At 37.9% G+C, this 18,878-nt stretch overlaps 1 protein-coding gene across 10 annotated transcripts in view; it reads right to left on the bottom strand.

The window, feature by feature from the left end:
• The window catches only part of ROBO1 (roundabout guidance receptor 1), a 403,232-nt gene that overhangs the window by 131,983 nt on the left and 252,371 nt on the right, over positions 1-18,878 (bottom strand). For all 10 annotated transcript variants that reach the window (XM_032630727.1, XM_032630729.1, XM_032630732.1 and 7 more), the window contains one exon: positions 6,909-7,066. In XM_032630727.1, the coding sequence (XP_032486618.1) occupies positions 6,909-7,066 (158 nt within the window). The remainder of the gene's footprint in view (positions 1-6,908; positions 7,067-18,878) is intronic.

Genomic DNA, 18,878 nt, shown 5'->3' with positions numbered 1-18,878 from the left:
TATGTAGCAAAATCTATAGGACCTATAGAAAATGTTGTCAGTAAAACAAAAGGCAGGTGTCCCCGCAGTCAACTGGAGTTAACCACTGCACTAGTGAAATTTTAGTATCTGTGTGACAGGGTCAGGATAAAATGGGTCAATATATATAAAGTGTTTAGAATAGGACCTGGCACATAGTAAGTGCTACATTAAGGGTTTAATATCAATATCCTCCTCCTCCTCCTCTTATCCATAAGACTGAATTGACAGGTATAAGTGTGCCATAATGGAAAGAAAATAGCTTATTCATTGAGTTTTAAAGGGGATTAAATGAGATAATATTAAGTTTCTGGTACACGACAGGTGCTCAATACACAATAGCTATTGTTATTACTATGGTAGAGTAGTAAATTGTTGGTGTCCCTACAATAACCAATTCTAAAACTCGACACATTTGTTTGAAAAACTTCAGATTGAAAAAAATAGAGTGGTGTTTTTTCAGTTTGTTTTCATGATAGACTTAAGCACAAGAGCTGTAACATTCCGGAAGAGCTGTAACATAAATATTTATTGCATATTTACTATGTTCCATGTACTGAGGATTTACTATTATTCCTATAAATATTAATTTATCAATCCAAGTCCAAAGATTTAATTCCCAGTCATAAATCATCAAATCTCATATACAAATACATATAACTATCGTTTTCTTTTGTTAAAATAATGGTATCAATTTGCTATACAAATTTATCATATGTTAAAGTAAACCATATAGTTGATCTTGTCTCATTAGTACCACCTAGGTACTATTGGATACCCTAATACATGTAACTTATGAATACATTTGTTTTTATGCTTATAAATGAATTAAGTAAGTGTTATTTAAATCTTCCGTGAGAGATGGGCTATTTCCTTCTGTCTTTATGCCTGCAATTCCTGTAGCTACCACCAGGAGCATTTTCTTTTTGTAGAGAGCCAATACAAAAGATATGGCGGGGGGTGGGGGGGCTTCCCTGGTGGTGTGGTGGGGTGAGAGTCCACCTGCCGATGCAGGGGACGTGGGTTTGTGCCCCGGTCCGGGAGGATCCCGCGTGCAGCGAAGCGGCTGGGCCCGTGAGCCATGGCCACTGGGCCTGCGCGCGTACGGAGCCTGTGCTCCGCAGCGGGAGGGGCCGCGGCAGTGAGAGGCCTGCGTACCGCAAAAAAAAAAAAAAAAAAAAAAAAGATGTGGGAAACTGATGCCTCAGACATTCTGGCAGTGTGTGGACCCCCCAAAACTAGCCTGATTTTGAACACACTTAACTTTTCGCCAAGGTAACAATATTAAAACTACCCAGGTCCTACAAATATACAAATAAATGGCAAATTTTTTAATAAGCTTAATACCATTTCACAATGTTTTGACATTAGTAAATTTCTCTTCTCTCTTTATCAATGTATGATTGACTCATCCAAAACCCAAAATCATGCTAAAATTTTTCTTGGGCATTTTTGGGTCTAGTTGTCAGCTTTTATTCAACATAATTCTGTGATTGACAATCTTATACATACTTCAGATCTTCGTAATCTAGGAAATTATTTGCGAGTATGTACTTTCAACTGTATTTATCTTTTTCTTTAATTCAAGGGCAATTGTAGTTTTTTTAACTGAACACAAATTTTTTTCTCAGTATTTGGTATTAGTTGTTTCTCCAACCTTAACATTCTCAGTTTTTCACTCATACAAAATAATCGTGACTTTAAGTAAAATATTTCCAAAATGTAATGAATAAACTCTACAATATCATTTTTTATAAAGTACATCGAAATGTTATTCTACATCAAAAAGAAGTCTTGGTCCTCTGATTCATCTCTATGACAAAAAATTCATTTATTATAATAATGGTTATGACTATGTCTAGACATATGAAGTAAACCTACTTAATCCAGCCTGCCAGTTAAACTACTTATATTCTCATGCTAAATACACTAAGGTTTAGAAAAAAAAGAACGAACACTAGAGACAAACATCATCTAAGGCCTCCTTCAAATTATTCTAAGAAATACACGCCAAAAAAGTTCTAAAAGATTCTTCCCTCTCAGGCAAGGAAAATAAGAAAACGCTTTTTATATTTTCCTGCATTATAATCATCATAGATCTAAAATTTGGCTTAGAATACAGGTCAGTGTAAAAAGAAGTGACTTAAGAACATCAAAAAACATACAGGTTGCAGCTACAATTCAATTACATATTTTCCTTTTTGTAGGGTGTGGCTTTGTTCTCACAGCTGGGAGAGTTGTACTTTACATTTTCAACAAAGAAAGCCACCACATCAAAGAACTCTAGAAATTCCTATAACCAAAACTGTAGCAATAACCATGCAATCTTCACTTGTCTTTCATAAAGATATTATGTGCTTTAATCTCTTGTTTGTCCGTACTCAAACACATTTGGCAAAGTACTTTAACAATAGAAATGAAAACAGTCATTCAAAAACAAAGCTCAGGAAAGAAGAATCACATAAAATATCTAATAACAACTTCTCTTAAGAATTTACTTTGAATTTTTGAAAAAAAAAAATTAGAAATAACATCAGGCATTCTGTTTCTTGTTTTAAGTTTTTGTTTTAATTACTCAATTTTAGTTTTGCCTAAAGGAAGAAATCCAACAAAAACAATTATGATTTAAATAAGAGCAGTAATTTTGCATCCAAACTGCTGATTTTTAATCTAATTCATTTCCCTGCATGTATAGATGGTTTTACCTCCAGTGTTTTATCAGTTTAAACAGTCATAATTTACACAAAACACACAGATGGTCTTAGAAACAGTAAAATTTTCAGACATTACAACTTCCTGGCATACGGAACACTATCATGGAACATCATTTGACAGCATTTAAATGATTTTAAAATTATTTATACATTAACATCTTGGCATCGTTTCATAGTCATAGGTTATTGCAACTTTAAATTGTTTGATTCCTGAGAGCAGTTGGTTCTTACATTGACTATAAGCTGCTAATGGCAGGGGGGGCATTGGTGCCCTTTATTTACAGCGTAACATCTTCTAGACAGCAAAATGTAAATTGAAAATCCTATAATAAATTAAGCACTTTGGCACAAACCATAACATTTCTTCTAATTCAGTATATGATATAACAGGAAGTTCCAAGAATTTTTAAAAATCAAATTTACCACAGCAGTTTCAAACTATTAATATCACAAAAAAATGCACACACGCATGTGCATACACACAAGACAAAACCTTTAAGATTAACTAAGACTTTTCAAAATGTGAGACCACAACACCTTTATCTTTTAACTGTTGTGTTAGATAAAATATAGAAAGAATTGTCTATACAATTCTAACGTGTCTGATTTCAATCTTTCCAATTTCTCTTGTACCAGTTCAGTGAGTTTTAACCCCACTCCCTGAAACTGCTCTTGTCAAGGTCATTAATGACTGACCAAGTTGTCAATTCCAATGGTCAATTCTCAATCCTTACATTACTTGATCTACTGGCTGCAACTGATTCAGTCATTGCCACGTCCTTAAAGCACCATCTTCAGTTGGCTGCCCTTCTAGTTTTCCTCCTTTCTTTCTGACTGCTCCCTTTCAGTCTCCACTGCTCTTTTGCCTCTTTTCCCGCGAGAGCTAAAGACTGGATCTCTCTTCCTTTCTATGTATAATCACTCCCTTGGTGATTTCAGCCTCCTGTTTTTAAATAATATGTACATGCTGATGACTCCCATATTCATTAAGATAGGCTACATTAGTCTGGGCTAGGAAATTCTCTATGATTTAATACAACAAAAATTTCTCATTCATTCTACATGTCCACCATGGGAAGACAGAGGTATGGGGTGGAAAGTTCTACTACACCTAACTCAGGGACCCAGGCTCTTTGGGTGTCCTGGAACATGTGTCCTCCTTGGTTGCCACCTGATAAAGAGAGAGAGCGCTGGAAGCTCACCCACTAGTATTTAACGTCTTTAATTTTCACTCATAGCTCATGAAGCTGAACCAGCGAAATTGCCCCGTGGCAAGGAAGCTGGGAAGTGTTTCATCTGCCCAGAAGGAAGGGAGGACTGTATGGTAATGAGTACTTGTTATGTCTACCACAACTCAAATTTTTCTCCAGCCTCAACCTCAACTCTGAATTTCTGACTCATGTTTCCAACTGCCTATTTGACACTTATACTTGGATATCTACATAAGAATTTCAAAATTACAGTGTCTAAAACTGAGTTCCTGATACTTCCCATCCCAAATCTTCCCTTTTACAATTAATGGCATCTCGACCTTTTCAGTTGCTCAGACCAATGGATTAAGGTAATCCTTCTCTTTTTCTCACAAGCCACATCCAATCTCTTAGCAAATTCTGTCGGCAATTGCTTCACAGCAGATCCAGAATATAACCTCTCCTCTTCAAACTACCTCCTAAGAGAGTGGTCCAAACCACCGTTTCCCCTTTGCCTGGATTACTGCAAAAACTCCCACTGTGCTCTCCACGTCAGCTATTATCGCCCTTCACTGTGTACTGCAGAGCATGGAGGATTCTGCTGAGAAAAACTCTGATGCTTTCACCTTGCTTCGAGGAAAAGCCAAACTATTTACAATGTCTACTAGGTCCTAGACAGTCTGGCTAGTTTTGGGTTTTTAAAAAAAATTTTATTGGAGTACAGTTGATTTACAATGTTGTGTTAGTTTCTTCTGTACAGCACAGTGAATCAGTTATACATTTACACATATCCACTCTTTTTTAGACTCTTTTCCCATATAGGTCATTACAGAGTATTGAGTAGAGTTCCCTGTGCTGTACAGTAGGTCCTTATTAGTTATCTGTTTTATATATAGTAGTGTGTATATGTCAATCCCAATCTCCCAATTTCTCCCTCCCCACCTTTCCCCCCCGGTAACCATAAGATTGTTTTCTACATCTGTGACTCTATTTCTGTTTTGTAAATAAGTTCACTTGTACCATTCTTTAGATTCCACATGTAAGCGGTGTCATACGATATTTGTCCTTCTCTGTCTGACTCACTTCACTCAGTATGACAGTCTCTAGGTCCATCCACGTTGCTCCAGATGGCTTTATTTTGTTCTTTCTTGTGGCTGAATACCGTCTGGCTAGCTGTCACCCCCGATGCTATCTCCGACAAATCTCCCCCAGCTCACTCTGCTACTCGGCTCCATCCACACTGACCATTCTGCCTGTTTTTTTTTGAATGGTAGAGGTACACCCTGCCTTAGGGTCTTTGAACTTACTATTTTGTTTGAACACTCTTTATCCAGATACCTATCTAGTTCCTTCCCTTAATTTTTTCACAGCTTTATGGGGAGCATTTCTGGTCATTTCTATTTAAAATTGGAATTCTACCCCAATCTTAATTAATCTATCACTTCATTACTTTTTATAGGACTTATTATAGTCTAATATACTATATGTTATACTATCTATTTTGGTTTTATCTGCATAATTAACCACAGAATATAAACTCCAGAAGGGCATTCACTGATTTTTGTTTAATGCTGCATCTCCAATGCTGAGAATTTTATCATTAATTTGTATTAAACACAAATAGGTAATCGGGAAAGACATGAGGGAGGAGATGGATTATAATGGTTTCAGTGAGTTTGAATTATTAGGGTAGGAAAATGTAAATTACAGATAATGGTCATCAAACGACTTAAAATAGTTTTTAAAGGGGAAAATATTATCTTAATTGTGCATAAGTCTAAAAGGAATCCGTTATCACTAACAGGAGAAGCATTTGGTCCCAGAATCTCTACTCCTCTGCTCCCTTAACTCTATTTCCCCGAGTCAATATTTCCAAATATAGTTCACTTTGCTATGTGGCTTGTCAGCATCTCCTAAAAGTACAGCTAGGTCCTTCTCACTCCAATTCCTAGAATTAATCATTTGACAGACTCATTCTAATTCGGATCAAAGCAGGAAAAATGCATGATTTTCTTTCAAGGTCTCTAAATCCCTGTCCACCACAACCTTCTCTCTTTTTTGTTTCTCACTATTTAATTTTCATGCTAATCTGCTAGCTGGTTATTCAGAAACACTGCAAGTATTTATTAGGATTATGTGGTCTGTGTTATAATTTTGTTCTTCTACAACTTTAGCAGCGACCTTAGCCTTATACACACATTCTCCTGGGAAACATTAAATCTTGGCTCATAAATTCACAATAGATAGACAGTATGTGCAGAACAAAGAAAACAGAAAAGGGGAATGTTGTACAATCATAGAATCAATGAGAGTTGGTTTACTTAGGTACTTTAGTTAATGCCTTACAAGATAGAAAAAGCAAAGAAGCCTCATAGAATCGCTGCTGTCAGAAGAAAACGCATCATTACTTACTACAGACAGCATACTTCTCTACTCACATCACAGCAGAAATTTGAAATCCAGTAATCTAGTCACACTATTTTATTCTGGAATGAGATCAATCCATCATTAACCATCATTCAGAATGAGATTTGATTTTTCAGAAACGATGTCAAACTCTACAGAACAGAAAATCAATTTAAAAAGGAGAGAGAGATAAAAATTCTGAAGGGATTTAAGAAGTCTTCTGGAAATATACTCTATTTCTGAATTCTATTTATAATTTTTTACTATACCGTCTAGAAATCTGATATGCCCTGAGTGATGCAAATAATTATGTCATACACAAAAGTGTTAACTCTAAGACATTGACATAGAAATTAAAGTCTTCTTTTACTGAATGGCAAACTAAACAACATGCATTTTCCTCACTTATTTTTATGTCAACACAAGGAGAACTGAAATATATTTATTTGAAAAGAAGAATTGAAAATGGGAGTTAACGCAATCCTGTATTTGAAAGCACCTACTTTTTTCTCTTTTTCTTTCGTGAAGATATACACAGTTGGATTTCTAAATGTCCCCCACCGCTGGCTTAAATACTCACAGTTATTCTTTCATCTTTATCATCCAGCGGAGAGCCATCTTTCCTCCACGAAATGGTGGGCTCCGGATGGCCTCGTGGAGGCTGGCATTCCATCACTGCAGGCTCTCCCACAGCCACCATGACATCGGAAGGGTTTTGTCTGAAGTCATCCCGTAGTACTGCAGGCACAAGATTAAATCATTACACTCAACGGTGAAATATACAGTCCTTATCTCTGAACTTCAGCGAAGGAGACATTTATTATAGTAAACGACTACTAACAGCTATCTCAGTACATCTTGGAAAATCTATATCTACTTACAGACATATGCAATTTAATAATGATATCTGGCCTTAAGCACATGACAGGGATAATTTGATATTCTTCACAGGTCAGTGGGCAAGTGTTTTTTGCTGCCTAGTGCCCTCACAGTTAGCATTTGGCTTATCTCTAACTTGCACTTCTCTGTCTACTGCCTACAGTTTCTCATCCACGTGCTAATGAATATAACCAAACCCTCCTTTTACTTACATGACACGTTGGGATGATGCTTTCTGTTATTAAATGGCTTACACATGCATACAAGCAAAAATATTAAAAGTAAAAATAGGGCTTCCCTGGTGGCTCAGTGGTTGAGAGTCCGCCTGCCGATGCAGGGGACACGGGTTCGTGCCCTGGTCCAGAAAGATCCCACATGCAGCGGAGCGGCTGGGCCCGTAAGCCATGGCAGCTGGGCCTGCGCGTCTGGAGCCTGGACTGCGCAACGGGAGAGGCCACAACAGTGAGAGGCCCGCATACCACAAAAAAAAATTAAAAAAAAAAAAAAAAACATATATATATACTTCCAAGCATGCATTTGACTGAAATATTTTAAAGATATTTCAAACTAGTGTATAACAGTATATAGTCACTATAATTTAAATATGTCCATTACAAAAACTTTAGACATATTTGCAAAGTGACTAAATTCAAAACATTGTCTGTTTTTCCATTATCACTGAGTGAGGGACAGTGTTAAAAGGCACCAGTGATGATGACAGCATTGCTACCAACCATGTCACTTTGTATGTTCTGTACTTTTTAGTTTTTGTGGATTTGGTGAGGAGTACACATTACTTCATTTAAATTTCAAACCTGCTCAGAATAAGAGATATTATTAACCCCATTTATATTATTAAACATAATTTTTTAGAGGAGGAAACAATTCATTACTATAATCCTAACTGGATACTAATATAATACTAACATACTGTGAACCAGTATTATTCACTTTGCGATTATTGGAATAAAATGTAGAAAATAAATCAAACATGTATTTCGAAAATAGTTAATACAGTATAATTGTCTTCAGTATTTTGTTAACACCAAGAAATCATGAATTATTTGGCATCAATTAGCCTTAAATCACAGCTCTGTTGTTTACGAGGTAGGTAATCTCGAACACATTACTTAATACCTCTGTTTGCATATTTACAAAGCAGGAATGGAAATACACACTTCAATACAAAATCTAAAAATGTTAGTTACCTTTCTCCCACCCCATTTTCCCCCAGTGTGTAATAAAAGGTGAACAATTTTAGTAATCTAATTTGATTCTTAATATGCTCATTGGTATGTTAAGTGCACAGATTCGAAGTGATAAATATTTATCTTTAAAAATCTATTGAATTAAATATTTGATACTACAATTTTGTACCAGAATGAATGTGTTTCCATTTCAATGGCATTTAAAAATATGTCATGGATGAAATACTACAATGAAAAAAAAAACTTATGATTTCAAAAGTCACCCTTAAATTTTGGTTTCAAAACCCCAAATAAGCTTAGAGACTTACAAAATACTATACTTTTCTCTTACAATTCTCTACTTTTCCTTCCTCTATGCCAGCTAAGTGTATGCATACATCTGAGTAAGCCTTAATATCCACTCAACAAAACCACTTTTTAATCTACATATTACAACAACTTGGGCACAATATGACAGTATTAACACTTGGAAAATACCGCTTCAAACAAGAGATGTCTGTCCTCATTTTTGGAAAGAACAGTAAAAGGAAAAAGCAAAGGAGATATGATCACACCACACTGTTGTAAGTCTAACTCCATAGACACACTATTTACTAATAAAATACACAGACACAAAGATAAGCCTTGCTGAACTGAAAACTGCAGCTACTGTTAGCACATTATAAAAGAACAGAGTACAAAGACTTCCACTAATTATGAATTTACACTACTATTAGGTTTTAAGAATACACCACAAATAAAATGTAAGGTTTATAGAAAAAGCAAATGAACTGACCTTAACGAACAGTAGGTGCTTTTGCTAGATCACATTATTAATCTAAGATAACACCTCTGAAAATTTTTAACACCCTTGAAACATGCAGAAGTGAAATACTTTTCAAATTAAAATAAATAATTTGCACCACTGTTCTGTTTGGTGAGCTTAAAACCAACTTGGTAACACTATATCTTATTTACAAATTGAGATATCTCAAATAAACCAATGAAGAATAAAATGTCTTTCAAAAATATCAAAGGTCTAAGTCAGATAAATCAAGGGTTTTTTTTTTCTTTTCCATTTACTATGTTATTTGGGTTTTTACAGTATATAATGAAAAGCTAACAAAATGTAATCCATTAAAGATTGCTGCTTAGATAATGCTCATGTAATTATTTTTGCAGCTGTGAAACACAGAACTCTAGCATTGCTTATGGCGACAGGCAACCTTGCATAAAGTTATGAATTTAAGATTTTTTTCTCTCTTCTATAAAAGCAACTTTTTTTCTTACTTGCCTTGAACATTTCCTTTTGGGGAAAAAATAGTATGTGTCACATTATAAAATGATATGAACTTCTGGTTAAACTATCCAATTTTTTAAATTCATATGTATATTTAAGAAATTAAAATAAAAATTGAATTCAAATGACTGGCAGCATCTTGCAGAAAAAAACAATGGTATCCATAAATAATCTCAAACACAGATCCTTTAAAAGAAAATCTCTCCTTTTCTTCTGTAACATGTCTACTAATCAAAGTGTATATTCGCAAATGTTTCTTGATTTGAATAGTATGAAATTCTAAAATATGGAACTAACTTGTGAAAAGATTTGATATTAATTTGATAACATATATAATGTATCCAAGTAGACACCACCTAAAAAGGTTGTTAAACCACAGTTCATCCTAATATCATATTTCTTCCATATTTATGTAATTGTTTTATGTTTACAGGTTGGTGCATGTAATCTGGCTCAACTGTTTTTCACTTTTTTTCATTCTGTTCAATTAGAAAAAAACCATAAGCTTCATTGAATCTGAATCTCCTGGAAGTTTTTGGTCTAAAAAAAATGGCCAACTAAAGTTTATCCTTTAAAACAAAACATATAATCATTTGTCTTTCTGAAAAACCATACATCAGGGGGGGACCTTGAAGATGGCGGAAGAGTAAGACGCGGAGATCGCCTTCCTCCCCACGGATACACCAGAAATACATCCACACGTGGAACAACTCCTACAGAACTCCTACTGAAGGCTGGCAGAAGACCTCAGACCTCCCAAAAGGCAAGAAACTCCCCACGTAACTGGGTAGGGCAAAAGAAAAAACAGAGACAAAAGAATAAGGACGGCACCTGCACCAGTGGGAGGGAGCTGTGAAGGAGGAAAAGTTTCCACACACTAGGAAGCCCCTCCGCGGGCGGAGACTGCGGGAGGCAGAGGGGGGAGTTTCGGGACCGCGGAGTAGTGCACAGCGACGGGTGCGGAGGGCAAAGCGGGGAGATTCCTGCACAGACGATCGGTGCTGACCGGCACTCACCAGCCCGAGTGGCTTGTCTGCTCACCCGCCGGGGCGGGCGGGGCTGCGAGCTGAGGCTCGGGTTTTGGTTTTGGACGGAGCTCAGGGAGAGGACTGGGGTTGGCGGCTTGAACATAGCCTGAAGGGGTTAGTGCACCACGACTAGCCGGGAGGAGTTCGGGGAAAAGCCTGCACCGGCCGAAGAGGCAAGAGACTTTTTCTTCCCGCTTTGTTTCCTGGTGCGCGAGGAGAGGGGTTTAAGAGCGCTGCTTAAAGGAACTCCAGAGACGGGCGCGAGCCGCGGCTAAAAGCGCGAACCCCAGAGACGGGCGCGAGCCGCGGCTGAGGGCGCGAGCCCCCGAGACGGGCGCGAGCCGCGGCTGAAAGCGGAAACCCCAGAGACGGGCGCGAGCCGCGGCTAAAACCGCGGACCCCAGAGACGGGCGGGAGACGCTAAGGCTGCTGCTGCCGCCACCAAGGGGCCTGTGTGCGAGCACAGGTCACTCTCCACACCCCTCTTCCGCGGAGCCTGTGCAGCCCGCCACTGCCAGGTTCCCGGGATCCAGGGACAACTTCCCCGGCAGTACGCACGGCGGGTCTCAGGCTGGTGCAACATCACGCCGGCCTCTGCCGCAACGTCACGCTGCCTCTGCAGCCGCAGGCCCGCCCCGCACGTAGTGCCCCTCCTACCCCCATCCCCCAACCCCCGGCCTGAGTGAGCCGGAGGCCCCGAATCAGCGGCTCCTTTAACCCCGTCCTGTCTGAGCGAAAAAACAGACGCCCTCCAGCGACCTACACGCAGAGGCAGGGCCAAATCCAAAGCTGAGCTCCTGTGAGCTGTGAGAACAAAGAAGAGAAAGGGAAATCTCTCCCAGCAGCCACAGAAGCAGCGGATTGAAGCTCCACAATCAACTTGATATACCCTGCATCTGTGGAATACCTGAATAGACAAGGAATGATCCCAAATTGAAGAGGTGGAATTTAGGAGCGAGATCTATGATTTTTTTTCCCTTTTCCTCTTTTTGTGAATGTGTACGTGTATGCTTCTGTGTGAGATCCTGTCTGTATACTCTTGCTTCCACCATTTGTCCTAGGGCTCTATCCGTCCATGACTTTTTTTAAAAATTCTTTTTCTTAATAATTAAGTTTAATTGTAATAACTTTATTATACTTTACCTTCGTTCTTTCTTTCTTTCCTTCCTTCCTTCCCTCCTTTAGACAACGAATCACCCCAAATTGAGGAGGTGGTCTCAGGGAGCAGGATTTATGATTTTCCCCCCTTTACCTCTTTTTGTGAAGGTGTATGTGTATGCTTCTGTGTAAGATTTTCTCTGTATAGCTTTGCTTCTAACATTTGTCCTAAGGTTCTATCCGTCCCTTTTTTTTTTTCTAAATATTTTTTAATTCAATAACTATATTATACTTTGTTTTATTTTTACTGTAGCATCTTTCTTTCTGTCTTTTTTCCTTCTTTCCCTCCTTCCTTCCTTCCTCCCTCCCTCCCTCCCTCCCTCCTTTCTTTCCTTCTTTGCTTCTTTCTTCCTTCCTTCCTTTCCTCCTTTCCTTCTTTCTTTACTCATACTTCTACTAATTCTCCCTACTTTTTCTCCCTTTTTATTCTGAGCTGTGTGGATGAAAGGCTCTTGGTGCTCCAGCCAGGAGTCAGGGCTCTGCCTCTGAGGTAGGAGAGCCAACTTCAGGACACTGGTCAACAAGAGACCTCCCAGCTCCACATAATATTAAACGGTGGAAATCTCCCAGAGACCTCCATCTTAACACCAGCACCCAGCTTCACTCAACGACCAGCAAGCCACAGTGCTGGACAACCTATGCCAAACAACTAGCAAAACAGGAACACAACCCCACCCTTTAGCAGAGAGGCTGCCTAAAATCATAATAAGGCCACAGACACCCCAAAACACACCACCAGACGTGAACCTGCCCACTAGAGAGACAAGATCCAGCCTCATCCAGCACAACACAGGCACTAGTCCCCTCCACCAGGAAGCCTACACAACCCACTGAAACAACCTTAGCCACTGGAGACAGACATCAAAAACAACAGGAACTACGAAAGTGCAGCCTGCAAAAAGGAGACCCCAAACACAGTAAGATAAGCAAAATGAGAAGACAGAAAAACACACAGCAGATGAAGGAGCAAGATAAAAAACCCACCAGACCTAACAAATGAAGAGGAAATAGGCAATCTACCTGAAAAAGAATTCAGAATAATGATAGTAAGGATGATCCGAAATCTTGGAAGTAGAATGGACAAAATGCAAGAAAACAGTTAACAAGGACCTACAAGAACTAAAGATGAAACAAGCAACGATGAACAATGCAATAAATGAAATTAAAATCACTCTAGATAGGATCAATAGCAGAATAACTGAGGCAGAAGAACGGAATAAGTGACCTGGAAGATAAAGTAGTGGAAATAACTACTGCAGAGCAGAATAAGAAAAAGAATGAAAAGAACTGAGGACAGTCTCAGAGACCTCTGGGACAACATGAAACGCACCAACATTCGAATTATAGGGGTTCCAGAAGAAGAAGAAAGAAAGAAAGGGACTGAGAAAATATTTGAAGAGATTATAGTTGAAAACTTCCCTAATATGGGAAAGGAAATAGTTAATCAAGTCCAGGAAGCACAGAGGGTCCCATACAGGATAAATACAAGGAGAAACACGCCAAGACACATATTAATCAAACTGTCAAAATTAAATACAAAGAAAAGCATATTAAAAGCAGCAAGGGAAAAACAACAAATAACACACAAGGGAATCCCCATAAGGTTAACAGCTGATCTCTCAGCAGAAACCCTACAAGCCAGAAGGGAGTGGCAGGACATACTGAAAGTGATGAAGGAGAATAGCCTGCAACCAAGACTACTCTACCCAGCAAGGAACTCATTCACATTTGATGGAGAAATTAAAACCTTTACAGACAAGCAAAAGCTGAGAGAGTTCAGCACCACCAAACCAGCTTTACAACAAATGCTAAAGGAACTTCTCTAGACACGAAACACAAGAGAAGGAAATGACCTATAGTAGCGAACCCAAACAATATATAAAATGGAAATAGGAACATACATATCGATAATTACCTTAAATGTAAATGGACTAAATGCTCCCACCAAAAGACACAGATTGGCTGAATGGATACAAAAACAAGACCCTTATATATGCTGTCTACAAGAGACCCACTTCAGAACTAGAGACACATACAGACTGAAAGTAAGGGGATGGAAAAAGATATTCCATGCAAATGGAAACCAAAAGAAAGCTGGAGTAGCAATTCTCATATCAGACAAAATAGACTTTAAAATAAGGACTATTAAAAGGGACAAAGAAGGACACTACATAATGATCAAGGGATCGATCCAAGAAGAAGATATAACAATTGTAAATATTTATGCACCCAACATAGGAGCACCTCAATACATAAGGCAAATACTAACAACCATAAAAGGGGAGATCAACAGTAACACATTCATAGTAGGGGACTTAACACCCCACTTTCACCCATGGACAGATCATCCAAAATGAAAATAAATAAGGAAACACAAGCTTTAAATGATACATTAAACAAGATGGACTTAATTGATATTTATAGGACACTCCATCCAAAAACAACAGAATACACATTTTTCTCAAGTGCTCATGGAACATTCTCCAGGATAGATCATATCTTGGGTCACAATCAAGCCTTGGTAAATTTAAGAAACTGAAATTGTATCAAGTATCTTTTCCGACCACAACGCCATGAGACTAGATATCAATTACAGGAAAAGATCTTTAAAAATACAAACACATGGAGGCTAAACAATACAGTACTTAATAATGAAGTGATCACTGAAGAAATCAAAGAGGAAATAAAAAAATACCTAGAAACAAATGACAATGGAGACTCAACGACCCAAAACCTATGGGATGCAGCAAAAGCAGTTCTAAGGGGGAAGTTTATAGCAATACAAGCCACCTTAAGAAGCAGGAAACATCTCGAATAAACAACCTAACCTTGCACCTCAAGCAATTAGAGAAAGAAGAACAAAAAAACCCCAAAGCTAGCAGAAGGAAAGAAATCATAAAAATCAGATCAGAAATAAATGAAAAAGAAATGAAGGAAACAATAGCAAAGATCAAAAAAACTAAAGCTGGTTTCTTTGAGAAGATAAACAAATAGATAAACCACTAGCCAGACTCATCAAGAAAAAAAGGAGAAGGACTCAAATCAATAGAATTAGAAATGAAAAAGGAGAAGTAACAACTGACACTGCAGAAATAAAAAAAATCATGAGAGATTACTTACAAGCAACTCTATGCCAATAAATGGACAATCTGGAAGAAATGGACAAATTCTTAGAAATGCACAACCTGCCAAGACTGAATCAGGAAGAAATAGAAAATATGAACAGACCAATCACAAGCACTGAAATTGAAACTGTGATTAAAACCTTCCAACAAACAAAAGCCCAGGACCAGATGGCTTCACAGGTGAATTCTATCCAACGTTTAGAGAAGAGCTAACACCTATCCTTCTCAAACTCTTCCAAAATATAGCAGAGGGAGGAACACTCCACAAATTCCTTCTACGAAGCCACCATCCACCTTGATACCAAAACCAGACAAGGATTTCACAAAGAAAAGAAAACTACAGGCCAATATCACTGATGAACATAGATGCAAAAATCCTCAACAAATACTAGCAAACAGAATCCAACAGCACATTAAAAGGATCATACACCATGATCAAGTGGGGTTTATTCCAGGAATGCAAGGATTCTTCAATATACGCAAATCTATCAATGTGATAAACCATATTAACAAATTGAAGGAGGGAAAAACCATATGATCATCTCAATAGATGCAGAGAAAGCTTTCGACAAAATTCAACACCCATTTATGATAAAAACCCTCCAGAAAGTAGGCATAGAGGGAACTTTCCTAAACATAATAGAAGCATATATGACAAAGCCCACAGCAAAACATCATCCTCAATGGTGAAAATCTGAAAGCATTTCCACTAAGATCAGGAACAAGACAAGGTTGCCCCTCTCACCACTCTTATTCAACATAGTTTTGGAAGTTTTAGCCACAGCAATCAGAGAAGAAAAGGAAATAAAAGGAATCCAAATCGGAAAAGAAGAAGTAAAGCTGTCACTGTTTGCAGATGACATGATACTATACATAGAGAATCCTAAAGATGCTACCAGAAAACTACTAGAGCTAATCAATGAATTTGGTAAAGTAGCAGGATACAAAATTAATGCACAGAAATCTCTGCATTCCTATATAGTAATGATGAAAAATCTGAAGTGAAATCAAGAAAACACTCCCATTTACCATTGCAACAAAAAGAATAAAATATCTAGGAATAAACCTACCTAAGGAGACGAAAGACCTGTATGCAGAAAATTATAAGACACTGATGAAAGAAATTAAAGATGATACAAATAGATGGAGAGATATACCATGTTCTTGGATGGGAAGAATCAACATTGTGAAAATGACTCTACTACCCAAGCAATCTACAGATTCAATGCAATCCCTATCAAACTACCACTGGCATTTTTCACAGAACTAGAACAAAAAATTTCGCAATTTGTATGGAAACACAAAAGACCCCGAATAGCCAAAGCAATCTTGAGAACGAAAAAAGGAGCTGGAGGAATAAGGCTCCCTGACTTCAGACTATATTACAAAGCAACAGTAATCAAGACAGTATGGTACTGGCACAAAAACAGAAAGATAGATCAGTGGAACAGGATAGAAAGCCCAGAGATAAACCCACACACATATGGACACCTTATCTTTGATAAAGGAGGCAGGAATGTACAGTGGAGAAAGGACAGCCTCTTCAATAAATGGTGCTGGGAAAACTGGACAGGTACATGTAAAAGTATGAGATTAGATCACTCCCTAACACCATACACAAAAATAAGCTCAAAATGGATTAAAGACCTAAATGTAAGGCCAGAAACTATCAAACTCTTAGAAGAAAACATAGGAAGAACACTCTATGACATAAATCACAGCAAGATCCTTTCTGACCCACCTCCTAGAGTAATGGAAATAAAAACAAAAATAAACAAATGGGACCTAATGAAACTTCAAAGCTTTTGCACAGCAAAGGAAACCATAACCAAGACCAAAAGACAACCCTCAGAATGGGAGAAAACATTTGCAAATGAAGCAACTGACAAAGGATTAATCTCCAAAATTTACAAGCAGCTCATGCAGCTCAATAACAAAAAAACAAACAACCCCATCCAAAAATGGGCAGAAGACCTAAATAGACATTTCTCCAAAGAAGATATACAGAATGCCAACAAACACATGAAAGAATGCTCAACATCATTAATCATTAGAGAAATGCAAATCAAAACTACAATGAGATATCATCTCACACCAGTCAGAATGGCCATCATCAAAAAATCTAGAAACAATAAATGCTGGAGAGGGTGTGGAGAAAAGGGGACACTCTTGCACTGCTGGTGGGAATGTGAATTGGTTCAGCCACTGTGGAGAACAGTATGGAGGTTCCTTAAAAAACTACAAATAGAATTACCATATGACCCAGCAATCCCACTACTTGGCATATACCCTGAGAAAACCAAAATTCAAAAAGAGTCATGTACCAAAATGTTCATTGCAGCTCTATTTACAATAGCCAGGACATGGAAACAACCTAAGCGCCCATCATCGGATGAATGGATAAAGAAGATGTGGCACATATACACAATGGAATATTACTCAGCCTTAAAAAGAAATGAAATTGAGCTATTTGTAATGAGATGGATAGACCTAGAGTCTGTCATACAGAGTGAAGTAAGTCAGAAAGAAAAAGACAAATACTGTATGCTAACACATATATATGGAATTTAAGGGAAAAAAATGTCATGAAGAACCTAGGGGTAAGATAGGAATAAAGACGCAGACCTACTGGAGAACGGACTTGAGGGTATGGGGAGGGGGAGGGGTGAGTTTTGACAGGGCGAGAGAGAGTCATGGACATATACACACTAACAAACGTAGTAAGGTAGATAGCTGGGGGGAAGCAGCCGCAAGGCACAGGGATATTAGCTCGGTGCTTTTTGACAGCCTGGAAGGGTGGGATGGGGAGAGTGGGAGGGAGGGAGACGCAAGAGGGAAGACATATGGGAACATATGTATATGTATAGCTGATTCACTTTGTTATAAAGCAGAAACTAACACACCATTGTAAAGCAATTATACCCCAATAAGATGTTTAAAAAAAAAAAAACAAAAAAAAACCATACATCAATTTTAATACAGTTCTCAGAATAAGTAAATTTGCTTTCAGAAAAGGATTCTAAAATTCAGTGCTGACTTTGCAACCTATTTGGGTAATATTGAGAAGACAAGGGACAAAGTGAAAAAATACGTTAAATGGAAACTTTCAAATATTATGGAGATTTTAATATTTGTAACACACTCTTTAAAAGCATTGTGGGAAATTTTAGAACTGAGTGAAACATAAAATTATAGAAAAGGGCAGGAGTCTTTGACAACATCTAATCCATCCCACAAATAGAGGCAACTGAGTCCCAGCTTGTCACTAGCCTGTGTTATTTGTCAGGAACAGACCAGAAGAAAACATCGGTATCCAGATTTCCAAGGCAATGGTCTTTTTAAAATTTTTTACCATGTCACCATTTATACCGTAAAATGCAATTTTCCTTTTGTATTTCCAACAAATCTTTTGTATTTCCAACAAATCCACTCCCTTGCTGCAGAAGGTTTGACTCACCAGTGATTGTACATCAACGCACTGCAGTCTCAGGACTGCCCCATTTTGGTGAGGCTCAAATGCTCCCAAAATTACTTTTGTTCCCTAATCATGTGGTGAACATATGTGAACTATAATACTCTGGCTTCATGAATCACAAGAATCTTGGTGTAGTCAGGGGCCTAGGAGGTGTGGGACCCAAACTTCTTCTTTTAGAAATTAATAATCTAAGGCTCCTCAGGAGGAGAGGAGCTCATCACATAAATAAGAATAATGATATTGTTAGCAATATAATAATAATGTTAGCAATGGCTGACGATTATTGAACATTTACTATGTAAGGAACCATGCCAAGGATCCACTCATTTAATCCTCAAAACAAGGCTATGAAAAAGTGACTTTATTAGTTTCATTTTACGAATGTGGAATTTGTAAAG

This window comes from Phocoena sinus, chromosome 4 (assembly GCF_008692025.1).
Source record: "Phocoena sinus isolate mPhoSin1 chromosome 4, mPhoSin1.pri, whole genome shotgun sequence".
NCBI classification, from domain to species: Eukaryota; Metazoa; Chordata; class Mammalia; order Artiodactyla; family Phocoenidae; genus Phocoena; species Phocoena sinus.
Note: the sequence above shows the minus strand (reverse complement) of the source record. Positions and strands in the feature narration are given on the sequence as shown.